At 35.6% G+C, this 18,003-nt stretch overlaps 1 protein-coding gene across 3 annotated transcripts in view; it reads right to left on the reverse strand.

The window, feature by feature from the left end:
* ASCC3 (activating signal cointegrator 1 complex subunit 3) overlaps nucleotides 1-18,003 on the reverse strand; it is a 253,580-nt gene that overhangs the window by 26,627 nt on the left and 208,950 nt on the right. For all 3 annotated transcript variants that reach the window (XM_063153070.1, XM_063153072.1, XM_063153073.1), the window contains 2 exons: nucleotides 15,679-15,790; nucleotides 15,276-15,410 (listed from right to left, as the gene is read on the reverse strand). In XM_063153070.1, the coding sequence (XP_063009140.1) occupies nucleotides 15,276-15,410; nucleotides 15,679-15,790 (247 nt within the window). The remainder of the gene's footprint in view (nucleotides 1-15,275; nucleotides 15,411-15,678; nucleotides 15,791-18,003) is intronic.

The raw sequence follows: 18,003 nt of genomic DNA on the forward strand, positions 1-18,003 counted from the left end.
CAGATTCTGCAATTATGCATTTGGTAGTCATGTCACATCTCTCTCTCCTACATTTCTGTGATGGACTTTCCCAATAATGTCTCCTTTTGGGCATTAGAGACTGCTGCATCATTTCAAGGGTGTAGGAGTCATCTCAGACTTACATTTCAACCTGCATGCGACACAAGGTGCTCGTATAGGAGACAGTAACTTGCACTGCCAGTGACAAATGTCACACACAGACCTGCATAATCTCAACAGTTACATTTTACAAGGCCAAAGGGCTATTCTGGTAATTGAATTCTGTTTCCTGCATAACAGCAGCCACAGAATCATCCCAAAGTCCCATCTACAACATCATGCTCCAAATATGCAGCTTACCATCACCCTTTATTTGAGCTGTTAGAATAGTCCTAAAAGGAAACAACTCATACTATTTTAAAAGATATCTTTTGCAGTTTTGTGGTACTATCAGGCATTTGAGGAGCCAGACGAAACTAAAATTTAAATAAGGTGTCCAACATTGTCAGTACTGTGCTCCGCAGAGTCCACGGGGTTAAACCGCTCCAAGATTTTCTTTCTACCTACAAAAAGTGGAAATTTGGCTGAAAATACTGATTTATAATGAGAGCTGAGCTATAAACTTATACCACATTTAGATCTTCTAAAATATTTTAAATCTCAAATGAGTACATCTGGCCACTTTGTCTACAGGAGAGGATACTTGTGGACTACAGAGAGAAACGGAATCAAGGTGAGCTACTAAAGCAAACTTGAATATTTTAAGTGAAGCTCAGTCATGGGAACAGTAAAACTTACAAAGTTAATGAGTTCTAGACTTTAAAGAGCAGTTGATTAATTTGTAACAATGAGGGTCTAAACCAAACCAAAAATAGTTTCTCACATTCCAGAGCTGAACCAGCAGTCTTTTCTTTAGCAATGTTATTGAAACTGCCTTAGAATTGACTGTCTGTATGTTCCTTTCCTTTATATAGACACTGTGAACCCAATCAGTATATTGGGTTCTCACCATATTTTCGACTTTAATAAACTTGTAACGTATTTTGCTCTCCTTTAAGTTTCTGCTGTCTAAAGAAACAAAAGAATTCTTAGAACATTTTGCTATAAAAATAAACAGTTTTTAAACTAAACTATAAAAAAATATTTCAGCAGACCAGCACTAAAATTAAATACTAACATAAAAAAGAGAAAAGACAAGGATCATTTTTAGCTAGTTCAGTAATTCCATTCTGTTTACCTGAAACTTGATTTAAATTACATAAACTTCTCTAATAGTCTAAGTATATGCTGAAGTACTGCAAAAATGATATTTTGTGAATAGAATTAATAAGCTACAATAAATAAATGTGGGTGACTTTTTACAGCTGTTCTGCAATTAACACTAATAATGCATTATGAATTTTAGTTCTCTGCTACCAGAAGTACAATGGCATGCCAATATCCAACTTATTTTCCCAAGTGAAAATAAGTTGATCTTTGGAAAACTGGATAGGTGAATATAAGCTCAACAGTAATATTATGATTGGCTTTTGTATTTGGATTCATTGTACAAAGTGACACAGAGCACTCTAGTGCAGCATCCTGACCTGCTACATTGTGCCACTCTGTATAGGAAGATGCTGGAACACAAAATTTGAAGCAGCCTGTACTTATCCTCATTTAGGTGATACCACTTACTTCTAATATAGGATAGAGAAAAGAAGCATGGTCAAAATAGACCAAGGACTGATCATTTGGAATAGCTAGGTAACATCTGACTTATAAATGATTCAAAAATTCCAAATTTTACTCTGAGAATGCTTGAGCTTCTGTACTTAAAACCATTTGAAATTATTTCTAATTTTATAAATATATACACATATGTATCTCCACTCATGTGCTGACAGAAATCTCATTTGATTCTGTTACCTATATCATAAGGAAAATTTAAGAAATTGGTTGACTAAAGCTCTAAAGCTAATTTTCCTTTGCTCATGATTTTCCCAAGAGAAAAATACCAAATTATGTGACAAAGGAGTGGTACAAGTGTGTACTGTGAATGTTATTTAAATTAACCAACATATCCACAGTATATTTTATTGTCACATTTTCGAGTGTGAGTTTGATTTATAAGAAAAGACATTACATTTACACAGATGTATCCTGACTGGCAGCTAGAAGATAATCAAGCTTACATTTATATTCAGAAACTAATAAAAGTAAGGAAACGTGCTTTAAAAAAGAGGGGGAAAAGCTAAAAAAACAAAACCAAACCTAACTTACAAGTGGTTTTTCAGCTCATATAAGAAAGTAATGTAGATTCAGAAACAGAATCAGAGAAGCACTTGCTAGAATTACTGCTCTGAAAAGTTTATCTTTGTAAGTGATGCCATTATAAACTCCTGTTTTAGGGAGTTTATTGGTAGCCTCTGAATGTATGCATTTTGGTCTCAGTTTTATGGCACATAATTTAAACTTCCAAATGTTTTTTTTTTTACAGATATAAAAGGTCTATGACAATATTCCAGTTAAAAGACACTTACAACCATATGTTACTAGTTATAAGTTTTAAGAACAAGCACAACATGTGTTTTCAAAATTCATATTATAGACTAAAAGGGAAAGAAAATTCATTTCTGCCAGTTCACTCTGTTTTATGCATGTAAAAAGAAACTTTTAAGACAAAATTTTCAGAAGAAATGCTCCAGATTTTCAGGGCAGGCTGGCAGCCTCTGCTAAACCACAGGGCAGGCTGAGGCTTTGTAGAGATCTTAAAAATTGGCAAACATGGTTCAAAAGAAGACAACAACACTTTTCAGGCAAGATTAAAATATATTTGCTATATGATACTGTCACTCATCACAGACACCATGTTTACAAATAAAATCCTTGTCTTCATATATTGTGCAACATCTCCCCATAAACAGCATGCGTATCAAACTGCATCCAGCACTTTAGAGCCAACCCTGCAGTGCAGCTCCTTTCCCTTGGGGCCTTCCCATGGCTCCCCTTCCAGGGCTGGGGGCTGCCAGGGAGGACAGGCAGGAGGCAGAGCCCAGTGCCAGCCCCGAGGCACAGGGGAGCCAGAGCCACAGCCCTGGGCAGCAGCTGTCCCTGCCTGGGGAAAGGGGGTCCCCTCTCGGCACTGGGGACACTCACTGGGGGCTCTCTCTGCCCTCACCCTCCACGCCAGCTCAGGTTATAGGAAAATGCTCCAGGCACTTTTCTAAGAGCATTTTTAAAATGCTCCAGTCACTTTTTAAGCACCCCATCAGACCACTCTTCACCCTCTGGAAAAGGAGAGAACAGATGCATACAATGGACAGCATTGTCCGAGGAAAAAGACCTGCTCAGTATCTTCTAAAATAAATAGAAACTTTTAAAAAAATTTATTCAATTAGTGTTTAATGCACTTTTAGAGATAACAGATATACATTAAAAAAAAAGGTATGAATTCGAAGTGTAACATTAACCCAAATAACTGGCTAAGAGCAAAGCAGTGAAGCTGGACTACTCTGGGCTCTGTCTCAAGATTTAAGACTCAACAGAACAAACACTGGAAATTTCCAGCTGGACAAGAGAAGTTAAAGAGAGAAAGTTGTAAAACCCATCAACATGCAATTATGCAAATCTGTTATATTTTAAACATTAATTTGTAACTATCCTTCATGATTTAAAATGGGCCCATTTCCACCACGAGACCTACGAACATATTTTCTAAGAACATACAAGTTAGAAGTTTTTACAATTCTTAGTCCTCATGTTAGTGGTCAGAAAAATTAATTATTAATTAATCTATTATTATGTTAATATGCAATATATTAATTGTATTCTCATACTTTAAATAGACAAGTGCTTGATTTTTGCTTTTAAATAGCTGTGTATGATAAACACCACAAATTTTACAATTACAGACATCATAAAAAGCACAGCCTAGGGCAATGAAACAGTTGAGTGATCACTTAAAAACACCCTAAAGGGTTTAGATTTCACAAGTCCACCTCTTACTTAAAACATCCAAACTACAAACTACTGATGACATTCCTGATGACCAGGGGTCAGGAGTCTCAAAGACCTTTGCCACTGCTCACAGAGCAATAGGAGGTCAGCAGTATTCGCTACCAGTAGCAGAGAGTGACCTGGCAGATCTGGGAACTTCTAAACTACAAAGTTAAATTACAGACCTCTGCTTCAGCATGGAGTTCATAAAATAATATGCAAGCATGCTAACATACAGGAGGGGGAGGATTATTATAAAGTAACCATGATTTGACAAGGGAAAGAAGCTCTTAGGACTTCTATATTAACTTGAAAGTTGATTTTCCTTTTTTTCCTCTAGCTTCCTAAGCATACTAGAGAAGCTGAGTTTCAGTGTAGGGGAAGATACAGTAATAGATAATACAATCACTGTAATTTTCTTACTAATAATATCCTTATAGAACCATTCTATTTCAGGAAATTTTCCTATTTAAGTTACATACTTTACTAAAACATTACAACAAGGAATGAATTCATGATTTTAAGTCCTACCTCTCACATTCCTTATTTCATAAAGGTTATTACCACAGTCATAATTCAGTCCTACTTTTTCTGGCCAGTCCTAATAAAACCAATCCTAAAAATACATTTTCCTTGAATGTATAGGTACTTTCATAGTATTAAGCCTGTACAACTTCCATAGATGTGGCCTTAGTTCGCTCTTAGGTTTTCAAGTGAAATTATTGCTCATAAGCATTCCTGTAATACTTGCACAGTTTACAAAAAAATAAATGCAGACGAAGACTAAATTAGGACAAAAAGAAGAGCAAACATCTGGTACTGAATACACATTATTCACCTAGAATAAGATACTTTGACCACAGCAAATAAATATAAATGGAATTCCATTTATAAAATAAATTTTCATAATGTGAGAGAATGACTACATTTTATTGCTGTAAATGGTATATTAGAGATTTTGCCTCTCCAAAATGCCTGATTTTTCTGATTATTTCTCATGAGAATGCTTCAAACCTGCACATTTTGAATGTGTTATCATGCTCTATTTTTTTCATCTTAAAACCTAGATGGGGCAGTGACCCACAGCTTACTTTCCCTGCAATCTCAAGTCATATTACAGAAAAGATTTAAAATTGACTGGTTTTGGCTCTACTGAAACGAATTGTATTGCACTACTACAGAACAGCTTTTCAGTGCATGAACTCAGTAATCTGCTAACAGGAAACTGGGAAAATCTCTCTGAGTATACATTCAAAAGTCTCATTGTCACAAGAACTCCACTTGAGATCCATTTGGAAGTCTGTCCGCATTTTGAAATTGAGCTTGGCTGAATCAGCTGGCCCAACTGCTGGCTGAGATGATGATAGCAATAAAAACTGGAATAGCAAATCCTGGCACACAGCTTTCCCTGGGAAAGCGATCAGTCACTTTCCATCTTTGGCTTTGATCCTCCATTGGGATCTTTCAGTGCAGAGCCCAGAGCCAGGGAAGAAGTTAACAGATCCCTGCACTGAGTTAATGCCACTCCGCATGGGGACAGGAGCGAGCGCTACTAATTCTTGATGTGAAACGGGGCCCCTACTTGCTGTATATGTTAATGGCAAGCTGTAAAAGCTCTGTGTGCTGAAAACCAGATTTCAAATCTGCTGACCTGTGGCAGGTCCCCTAGTGGGGAGCCACAAATGCACACTGCTGCATTTTTGTACTGGATTAAATTCCGGATCTAGACTACTATGTGGCCAGAGACAAAAGGGAATAAAAAGTTCACAGGCGTGAATACCTGTCATCATGTGGTGAAATGAGTAGCAGCCTGTGCTCAAGAGAGGCTCAAGCCCAGAATAACAGAGGAACAATACAAACTGGCAGAAATATATGGGAAACTTGGAAGGTGCCTACATGCACAATGTCTTTTCAGCAAGCCAATGCTACTGGTCTCACTCTGAGCACTTTTAAACGAAAATAGTTTAATATAATAATAAAAACCCACAACTCTAAGAGGAAATGACAGCTGTTGTAAGTAAATTTCAATAAGGGTAGTTCCCTGCTGATAAAAACTGGCACATCTCCATTCATTTCAGCGTAACTATGTGAATTAACATTGCCTGAAAATCTAACCCAATGTTTTGAACAACTCAAGAGCTACAAGGAAATACATAGATGGAAACCACTGGTAATTACAAGAGTGAGAAAGAAGGGTAATTACTGAGGAAACAAAAAGGTCAGTAAAGGAAAAATATGTGAAGTCTATTATACAAATAGACAACTTGTGATTTTTTTGGGATGCTTAATTTGAGTTCTATCAACATTTCTGTTACAAATGACAACAGGTCTGATACCAAGAATAACGTGGGAAGAATGCCATTGTACCACAGTGGACCTTAACAGGACATGCCATTACCAAAATAGGATGTACCATGCATTACTAAGGCAAATCTAATCCTTTTTCAATGGCAAGTAGTAATTTTTCTTGGTGATTGTCACTGCACACAAATTTGTGAAAACACTGTAAACTCAGTGTTCCTACACAGACAGTGTTCCTACACTTGCCTACATGTAAATAAAGAGCCATGTAAAATACACTGTAAGATCTGTATTTAAAAAAAGTGGAATGATAACTGATGATTAAGAGAGTTGAAGATATTTTGCCTCTGGCATAAAGTTTTAAGAACTTCTTTTAAAAGACAAAGAAAACAGAGATTTTCAGGACCAGATGTCTAGGAAGATCCCATTTGGATTTGAGCTACTTAAATTTGCAATCATGTATTTATACATCTAACAGAGCTTCTGTTTCCCCTAGAATCTGAAAATTAACTAGCTTTGTAGCATCTTCCTTGATCTGCCACCCGTGCCCTGAGGATTAGAGACTCCACCTGAGCTTGTTTTACAAGCATAACAGAAAAAATTAATCTCTGCTGGCAGCGATCCCACTGGGATACTGATGAATAATGATATCCCTCTCTTGCTGCCCTCTCAGTCCACTAGAAAAGCCACTCTAACCCAGCAACGTGGAAACCGCTGAAACCATTCCAGCTGTGGATTAGCAGGCAGTCAAGCATCCATCTGTTCTGTGTGAATCAAGAGAGAGCAAACATGCATTCTTATAGCTAAAGAAGTATTAAAAATTAGCATCTTATATGACTGCATATAGTAAATTAAGACAATCATATATAAAAGAAAAAATAATCTATTATCTACACATCACATTGTTTATAATTGCTTGTTGTCTTAAGTGAATGATAAACCAGTTGAAATTAATCTCCTTATGTGCATTCAACGATTTAATATGTTTAAAACACAATTTCCTAATACTGTATGCCTCAGTTGTACCTAAAAATCTTTTGTCAAGAGACATTTATGCACTCATTTTGTAAGCAAGCATGGTGACATCCTGCCTGGAGAAACATTTCAGAGGCCTGTTGTGTGAGGAATTTTAGCTATTTTCTCACTCTATAAAAGATTTGAGATATTTTCTCTTTCTGAAAACAAGTAGCTCAGGTAATCTCTGCTGGCTTGCTACTCTTTTCTACTGGATGACAGAAAGGAAAGGAGGAGGAAGTGGAAATTGGAATGTGGGCAACCCAATCAAATTGGTGATGTCTGATTTGGCTCTTCCATGGAAAGAGGACAATGGCCTACTGTAAATTAAGGAAAGCTGAATTTGAGCACTACCCCAGTAAAAAGTAGTAATAAAAGTGCATGCATTGACAATTTTCCCATACATAAATTCTGATATTTTGCTTGATGCCTGTCTTACATTTATTAAGTTGCAGAGGTGCAGAAAATGTGCAATTTGTTCTCTAGAAGCAACCTTATCGCACGAGAAATTTCCAAATATATATACAATTTTTTTCAAACACTTTCAGATTTTTTAAAATCCTAAGGCTTCTTGGTAGCAAAAATCCCTCTGCAATTTCTTCTAACATTACAGGTAGCCTCCCTGTGAAATAAAACATCTTGTAAATATTAGGCAATTGGAGAGGCCTATTTCTTAAATATTTCTAAATAGGACAGGTTGATTTCTTAAAAGTTCATCTCTGATAATATATAACATCAAGATTTAAAGTAAAATGCAATTTCTGAAGCCAGACAGACCCCCATCAGGAACAAAAATAAAAAGAAAATGAGACAAAGAAAGAATCTAAATGCAAATAGGAAAATACAAGTGTCAGATACTTCATTAATGACTGATCAGTAATCCTCTTATGTTCTTTTTTTCCCCTTTAACTACTATGCTAAAGGAACAATATATGCTGGATATCAATCTTGTATGATGTAATCATTTCAGTCAAACCAATGCTTATGCTGAAATTTTTGTTCAAATCAGAGAACAAGCTACAATGTCATCCTCCTTCTTGAGAGTTTTACAAGCAATATTTTCTATGCTGACAGAGAAAAGTATTTTTGTGCCTTTAAACAGCAGTGTCTATGGCCCAGTTGGTGTCACTAAGTGAACTGCATTCTATGAAAACAAAGTTATCAATATCGTTGTTAACTGTTACAACTTGTAGTGCAATTCCAGAAATCTATCAAAGGCAAAGGCATTCTCTAGAAGCCAATTTTGACAAAAGAACTGCAGAGTGCAGAAAGCCTGAATTTGCTTATCCTGCCTCAATTACAAACTGGGAGGAATAAAGCAGGTAAACTTGAACTGACTTGCTAAATACAAACTGAGTTTGTAAGGATTCCTGCTGGAGCATTTGGGAGCTGAGAACACATAGCCATTGCTCAAAGCAGCCTTACAGATGCTAAACCATTCAGCTTACCATAATAAAGATGCTGTTGAGAACTTCAGTTCTGCTCCAACAAACACAAACAGTATTTCAACAAATATATTGTCTATTTGAAAATATACAGCCACATGACATGACTGCTGAAAAAAGCCATTCCATTTACTGTATGAACACGTTGCATGCACACAACTCTGCATATTTTAAAACCTTGCATGATGGTGGCTACAATCTGCCAAGCACTAAGTAAAACCTGTTTGTGCTAAAAGAGACAAACAAATAAGTGGTCCATGGCTGAATTGCAGCTTTGAGCAGTCAGCTAAGCCAAGCTTGCTATCACTGAACTTGCTTCTACCATGGGCAAACACTGATTTGCCACAGATGGCAGCCAATGTTCACCAGACCAGGACAGAACTTCTGTCTCCTGGCTCTCAGAATACTTTCCATTGTTATACATGAGTGCTTTGCTGCTATAACTGCATCCTGGTAAAGGAATTTATTTCCTCATTTTTCTGACAGAAATGGTTACGGAAGCAGGTGTTTGAAATGGGGATATAGCCTGAGGCTACTGCTTTCTACTACCACAGCTATATACACTTTCAAAAGTTTTTCCTTGGATGCTGAACTGCAATCAGAGCAAATAAAACAAAAAACCTGAAAAAAAATATTTTATATATATATGATATATATATAAAAATATATATATATATATATTTATATACTATATCAATGCCAACAGTTCTTGTTTTAATTTAGCTTTTGTGAGTATTGCTTCAGTTTGCTGTGGTTAGTTTTTTTGGTGGTTTGGTGGTTTTTTTCTTGGTATTTTTTTTAACAGGCATATGATGACCGAAATTAAATAAGAAGATTGGATGGGGAAAAAAGGAGACCTGTAAATTGGAGGTTAGAAATTCATGCATACTGGAGATGGAAAGGATTTGTATATTCTGGTATTGACTGTAATTCTTTCTTATTGACGCCATAAAAATGGAAGACTCAGGCCATGTTGAGTTAGCTGTCACTGGTGGGCATTGTTACCTTGATTTACTAATGGACTGTGCTTTCCTGGAAAGGAAGCCAGCATATTATGCCTTCAAACTAAAGCTCAAACAATAATTTGGAAAAAGAAGACCAGGAAACAGTTGTGGGTCATGATGTTAGAAAAAAATTACTAAATTCAAGTACTACAGCAACGTTAAAAACTGCTCCATCTACTGGAACTAGAGAAAAATCAAGACTAATTAAATGTGTGAGTATCCATATAAGTACTTTTTCTGCTAAGTACAAGATATTTTTGAATATACTGGATATAGATGATGAAATTCAGATGCTATTGAAATGCAGCCATATTTTGTTTTATTTTCATTAACCTTTACATAATTAAAAAATTTAAACTATTAAACACACAGATACCATCTAGATGATTCAAGTGGGAGCTGAAGCACAAATGCTTTAACATGTTAAAATCCAGAGAATATGGACTGTTCAAAAATTAAGTCAATTATCCAGGAAATGTCTGTGTTTAGGATGAACTTTATGTATTGAAAAGTCCTGGGTACAGATTTATTGTAAAGGAAAGATTTAATTGTAAGAGGTAACTGCTTTCTTCTGTTAAAAATATACAAAAATATTTCTTCTACAACTAAAATATGAATAATGGCTGAGGCCACAGCATTGATGTTCACATTGTTGAGTGTACCAAAGATGTGAAATCAGACATGGAAGTTCTTTAAAGGCTAGCATATGATAAATTGCTTTCCATCTGACATAAATTTTTAAACTTTACATTACAAAATACTTCAATTATTGACACTGAAATGCCATATTCAAAAAGAATAACTTAATTAATATAGTTTTTCTGTGCTTTTATGCCTGGAAGAAAATCATAGTAGCACCTTTACGTTCTTCTAAATTAAATGCAAATGTAATTTTACACTAACTGTAAACTCTGACTGACTTAGGAAGAGTGATCTGATTTTCTTCTGAAATGACTAAAGAACAGAGACCCAGTTTTATATAATATCTTAAAAATTCCTAAAAGCAATGTTTCTGCTATGGCTTGCAGGGAAAATACTAAACGAAACAGATCACATCAGCTTCTTTTTCTGACAGTATTTTTGGGCATTAATTCCTCCTTCCCTGGTGTTTGACTGGAGACCTGTTGAAAAGATGGTTTATCACTGAGTCAAAAACCTTTGTGGCCCCTTCACAGGAGACCAAATCAGCAACAGAATCCCCATACAGAAATAAAATTATTTTAGACTGAGAGTGTATATACTCTCAAGGAATTGCATATTTCCCTGGTTGGAAGAGAAATTGCCAACAATGACAAAGAGAAAATAAAGCTACAGGTTAATTGAGTTATCTGGGTTCTCATAGTACAAATACCTACCAGATAATGAAAGACAGATAAGGCATTAATAACTCTACTCATTTGCTATCTATGTATCTTGAATGGAGAGTGCCTGTTTCATAAACTTCCTCCTTCTACCTTCTGACTCCAACAATGACAGATTTTCTGCTGAGTTCCAAATTACTCAGTCTAATACAAGCCAGTGTCACCATATCTATTTTCAGAAAGAAATAATGGGAAGAGGCACATGGAGACCGAACTTCTGTGTCCATGTTTGTATCACAGAGAGACAGACACGGATGCCCCACAATAACAAAAATATCATATTCTCTCTCTAAGCTCCCTTTTCTAAGAAAAACCCCTCTTTCTTATTAACAGTTTACATGAAAGACAGCAGTAGGCACATGAAAACCAACCAGTTCTCTTTTATAGGCAGAATTAAAAAAAAAGAAAAAGTAATCAGGGACAACATGTAGCTAAAACAAGAGATGAAAAACGGGAATGATGTTCTCCCCTTTACTGTCTGGTATAGACAGGTATGACAAATTTTTTGCTCTGTAAATATGAACCAGATAATAACATAAGTTAAATATCACCAAAAATCATGAAACTAGTGGTTCTAGGTGTCACAGCCCTGATCAATCAGAAAGACAGACTTTCCTTCCTCAAGGTACAACAAACTGCTATTTGATTTTAAAAACATTTGTGCAGAAAAAGACAAGAATTATCCTAAAGTATCTATCATTGTTTTTTACCTAGACCTCTTCTTTAATCTCTGCACCTAACTCTCAGAATTAAAGGAAACAGTCTTTAGGCACCTCAGGGAAATCCAGCCTGTCAGTAATAATTCATGAACACTTTCTCATCAATAATAGTTAATGCAAGAAGCACCATAACTCAACAGTGATTAAGCTCATTTGGATTACCACTGCCTAAGCACGGTGAGGAAAGGTTTAAAGAAAGCTCTATGGAAAAACATCAAACATTTTCTCTCAGAAAAAAATTACCAGTCCACAACTAGCACAAGGCAGTGACAAAAATAACTGAATGTGAAGTTCCACCTGCGAACTGCAAACCCAAGACAGCTCAAACATCTCGGGTACAGATTCACTGAGAGGAGCAGGGAAACCACGAGGGGATTTTCACCAACCTATCTGAATCACTTATTACTGCATATTTCCAACATTACTGTTGGGCTGTTCCCATGTGCCACGCTCCTGTTCATGCTATGAATACTCAACCCCTACACCAGAATGGGAAAAAAATTCATTTGATCTTGTAAAATTCTGGCAGATGATCCAAATGAATAGGTAAAATAAAAACAGAGAAAAGAACAGATAGTGGAGAAGACTATGAGTGGTCTTCCACTAAGTGAAAACAAATCCTACTATTATGTGACTTTTTTGAGAGATCCACTAACACTAGAAACTGGATGACTCACAACTACTTTTTCACATCAGTTATAAAGATTCCTTGATCATTCACTGGTGATCAACCCTGAATTTTAACCACTTCCATTTGGCATGCAAAAATATCAATCTGAAACTCAAAATCCCTTAATAAAACTCAGATTTAATCCCCTTAATACAATCCTAAATTTCTGAATTCTTGAACAAAATTTTGCTTTTTTTTCCATGGTTTGTTTTGAACAAAGTTTTGCTGCTCTCCAAGTTAATTATATATTTGGTATATATATCCCACGTGAAAAATCAAAATCAGGATTTGCTTTCTTCTAATTGTTCACTTCTGCCTTCCTTAGGTACATCAGGAACTTGTAAATATCTAAAGGTTTGCAAGCTTAGTTAAAACTCCAACTAATAATCTATGAAATCCTGCAACTGCATGAGAAATGCTTGGATAGTTATTCTTAAATAAACCAGTCCAACATTTGAAACTTTAACACAGTGATCAGCAGAATAATCACAATTATAATTATTTTTGTAGTGGTAACAGGCCTTTTTGTACTATAGCTACAGCTTTCAGTTTCAGCATCATTAAGAGATTCTTCAAATTACTTTTTAAACATCCTTTTCCCTCAGGGTTTTCACTTATACCTAATTAGACTACTTACCCCATGCCATGCAATTCCCTATTGCCAAAACCGCTAAATGCTTCAATAAGAAGGAGGAGGGCAGCAGTGGAGTGAGGCAGATGTAATGTCATTGGTTAACAATAGAGGTGTGAAGCAACTGCTGTAATTATAAAACTCATTAATGCGCAGTGTTTAGGGGGAAAAACATCCCTGGCAGTAACAGTTGAAATGCCATTTCTTTTCAACACTACATCAGATTGAAAAAACCTTTCATTTTGCACCTTCAACGAGGCAGAATAGCAGTTCCACTAGCAATTATGAGAATCAACATTCACATAAAAGTAAGCAAGAGCTGTCAGCTCTAATGGCATCCAGCACTCGTAAATCCTTTTCATCTTTAAAACTGATACATATGGCTCATTTTGACCCCTAAGCAATTTCATTTTTAGTCTCATTCCTCTTGAGATTGTAAATGGATAACTTCCAGAACTTTATTATCAGGAAATAAAAAATATAAAAAAAATTAAAGCAAGATTAATGAACTTACAATTTTACAATCTCTACCCAACATTAGGGTCCTAAGTTTTATCTACAATAGAATATTTGCCAGTTACTTTTGCAATTCATGAATGCACACAGTTCAAATAGACAAATTCAAACAGGCAGCACTATGTTCTTCTTCCATCATTCCTGCTCCATATTCTGCTCATCAGCTAAGGCAGTGTTATGAAATGCCAACTCTGCTAATATTCTCAAACTTTCTTTACAAAATTTGTCAGAAGAAAAAAATTCTGACATGTCTAGATGCAGAAAATTTTCACTGGAGAGACATTTTAAAGAGACAGCAGCTGGAGTAAAGCACTCTTCTTGAATACTCAACATTTTATTAGTTAACTTCTGTTCACATGTGGGTATTTCTTCTTAAAATTTCAGTTGTTTTACACACAGCATATCTAGATATTGCAGATTACCATTCTGAATTCATCTGAACACACTGAATTTCATCTAGTGTAATTGCAATGTTGTCTGGCAGCAGAACAACAGATACCTCAGGGTCAGTGATAGCAATTCCCCTGTTTAGGCTGTCTAACAGTTTCCATTACAAAAGATTATTGTGGCCTTTATTTCTGAGCTGTAACACTCTGAATGTTTGCAGCAGGTGCTTTAAATTTATCAGGAAGAAAAGTCTCTGTACTAGAAAAGTGGTTTTCCTAGTCTCATAAAATGCTGATCAGGTTTTGTTCAGTTTCAAACTGTTGAATAGCACTATTTTAACTTCCTGTATTTCTTGTCAGAGAAGTTTTGGCAGCATGCCGAAACAATAATTAATACAAAAGTAAGATATATAAATACTGTAAGACAGGACTTCAAATTTTGAAGGTAACACTTAGAAATCAGAATATTACTGAACTTAGGCCACTTGTAGATTGTATTTAATGTAACAGAGACTATAATCATATAGAGGTAGAAATAAGTTCTCCTGGATAATATTCAGGCACTTCTAGTTTTGAAATATATTTGTAGAAGTAGAATTACACGATGTTGAAAAACGAAAATCTGCAGTTGTAACTATGTAAGTACTTAAAAAGGAAAATGGAGTAAACCTTGATTTTTTTATGGTGAGAATGTAATAGTAACACAGTGCATCATACACAGTGTCTTTGGCCTGGCATTGCACTTCTCTGTTAAACAGCCTCCTGACCAACTGTGGGGATGCTGTTATTGCAGGTTGTCACCTCAGGGACTGGGAAGTGGCTGGGAAAAGGGAAAGCAGACATTTTAGGAAAGAGGAGTTTCTCACAGGTTTCCTCTACCCCTTAAAGCTGCCGTATCTTCCAGATTGTCCCAGGACAAAGTGATGGTCCTGCTACAGATTTAGTGTAAGCATCATTCCTATGGCATTTAATAATACACTCAACTCAGGAAAGACAAATATCAGATTTGTATAGATCCTGCACATTATAAAGGGATATTAGAAGAGAAGGAAGTGTATAAAGTAATTTTGATGTACTGATAAGATGAAACATTTTAAACATAAAAAATTATTCAGGTATGTTTCTCAAAACAATAAAAAACCAAGTTAGAGATTGGGGAGAAAGGCTCTTCTTTATTTTGCATGTTTTTTTTCAAATACTTGTGTTTTCAAGAGTAAAAAAATGTATTTTTAAGAAATATCAGCACTTACTGTCAGAATTAAGAGCAGTTCTTCAATATTGCTTTCAGGTTTCAGCTGGTCCTTGAACATCCCAATTGTTGGATGTTTCAAGTAGTAATAGGAGGCGATACGGCCGTACACCAGCGGCTCGATGCTGCGATTGTCCTGGTACAGGAGGAGAGGAATCAAACACAGAGCTCCCAAGTGGTTCAGTATAACATGCTCCTACACAACTGTGAAACATGTTCAGACTACTTTTAAGAGAGAACACCAAAAACAATTTAGAATTATAATTTAGCCCCAAGAGTTTTCAACCTAAGTCTGACAAACTCTAACATCTCCCATCAAGGAGTGTGATGAACAGCATCCTGCTGTTCACAGCTCCTAGGAGTGTGTATCTCACTGAATCCTGTAAGGCACAGATTAGTCTTACCTCCCCAACTTCAATGCAGTAGGAGCCTTCCAAATCAAACAGGGATTTCTCAACAAGGCTTGAGAGGTACTTATTCATAGTGTCATGGCTCACATCATCCAAGTTATAGTAACTAGATAAAATGAGAGCAGATGCATTGCATGAATATTTTTTACAGTCTGAAGATTTTTAACAACAGTGTCTTCTAGGAAAGCCTTCAAGGCTTCTATAGCATGCACATGAAACAGCAAATATCCATATTAAACAATTAAACACAGACCTTTATAAAGATCAACAAGAAATACATGATTCTTAAATGTTTGTGGGAGTAATCAACATAAGACAAGCATATGAAAGATGGCAATTGGTCCATATATTAATAGAAAGTTTGATACAAACAGAACTAGACTGACTCTATTTTATTAGTGGGAAAATTTTCCTGCTTTCACAGGTACACTTTCCTGATAAGAAAGTAAACAAGCAATGCTGACACAAGTCACAGTATTTTAACTTCAAGATGAAGGTAGAACACCCATCCAGGAGAGCATCTGTCCTTACATCCTGCAACTCTGAAAGTAAAACTAGGCATGTAGTGGCATCTCCTGAAAAAGTAAACTTATACCAATCCAAATGTTGGTGTTTGTTGTTATATTTCTGTGACATTTTATTCTCAAAGTTAGAATTGCTAAAAAAAGGAATATGGTATTTGTTAATGTGGTTCCTTCACATGTTTGCTGTCAGACAAAATGTTTAGGTAAACTATATAATCACAATGGCTTAGTTCTCTGTATGAAGGGAAAATGCTTATAAAGTGGACCAAAATATATTTTCTTTTTATGTTAGCATATAAAAAAGACACAGTGACTGAAGTTTGCACTCTTTAACTGTAGAGCTGGAGGTGTATAATTAGATTTTACTCATATAAACCAACGTGATTTCAGTGAGAACTTTTACTCTAGATAAAAATGCAGTAAGCACTTGTGTCCCTAGATTCAGCAAAGGCACCAGATCTGAAAGCAACAATTAAGTTCAATAAGTAATGAGCATGCTTAGAAAGTTTTAAAATTTTGAATTTAAGCAGAGTAATTAAACCACACAATATCAAAGCAGAATTAAAACAAACATAAAATCTGGTTATTTATTGAATTGTTAAAAAGCAGCACAAAAAAGGTAGTCATTGCTCATTTAATTCTGTCAAATACTGTGACAGAAATAGACTACTGAAATTACGCAATGATGAAAGATGCTCCTTTGTTCTACCTGCCTTGCTTTACTAAAATTTACCATTGTTAGGATCTTATACTCATCATTCCCACTTGAAATAACCCCACTGTAATCGAGAGTGGGTTCTTTCAGTGCTATTTTGTGGAGGTGAACAACAGGCTGCAAAAGAGCGTGCTGAGATTCATTTTAGCCAATTTTACAAAGTTACTGCTGCACCTGAGTTCGTTTTTTTAAACTCCTTTCACTGTCACTGGAAAGAAATATGCACCTGCAGAATGCTATTCATCTCCAGTATTTTAAATATCTACTTCAGGATGAGGTGAAATGTAATCACTGATTAAAAAAAGAAAACTTTAGACAACCAGTTCAGTTGTGGATGTTATATTTGGGCAGATGAATCCCATTCTCTGAGTTAAATTCTACAGAATTTATTGTAATGCTGCTGTTTGCAAATTTCAAAAGATGGAATCAAATTTTATAAGCAACAAATGTCCTTATGTAACTGTTTAATTTACATAATCTGATTTGCATGATTATTTTCTTAAACAAAGTTTTTACCATACATCTCTTTAAATAGCAGCAGCATAACTGAAAAAGCCTGAATGATAAATAGCAGTATTACAATGTCCAGATATTTTCCTCTTGCTATTAACTCCAAATTATGGGATTAATTCTCTGAAGCTTTGAATGTTCACTTATAATTGGGTAAAGTTGGAGTAAACCAGTACTATCAAAAGAAGTAGTTTTAAAACATGTGTTCTGATACCAGCCAGCTACACGAGACAACAATAAAGCACAGATACATGGCAGTGGAATATTCAACTCTGTGACTTTTTATATGGTTCACGCTGAGATGATCTGAAAAACTTACACCACACCTACTGTCCAAAACCAAACCAAACTATTTGTACTGACTCACACATTTTAAGTAGTAGCCAGCCATATATTATCAGCCTCATGCAAAGAAAACTCATTTGTTGAAAAATTATTCTAATAGTGTTTTTGATGCAACCTGAATTTCATGAGTGTCCTTTTAAATTAAGTGATACAGGGATAATACAAAATGGTCAAAATTTCTACCCGTCCATTTTATTTGCCTGACATCATCAATCATATATATTT

Source organism: Melospiza melodia, chromosome 3 (assembly GCF_035770615.1).
Source record: "Melospiza melodia melodia isolate bMelMel2 chromosome 3, bMelMel2.pri, whole genome shotgun sequence".
Lineage (NCBI taxonomy): Eukaryota > Metazoa > Chordata > Aves > Passeriformes > Passerellidae > Melospiza > Melospiza melodia.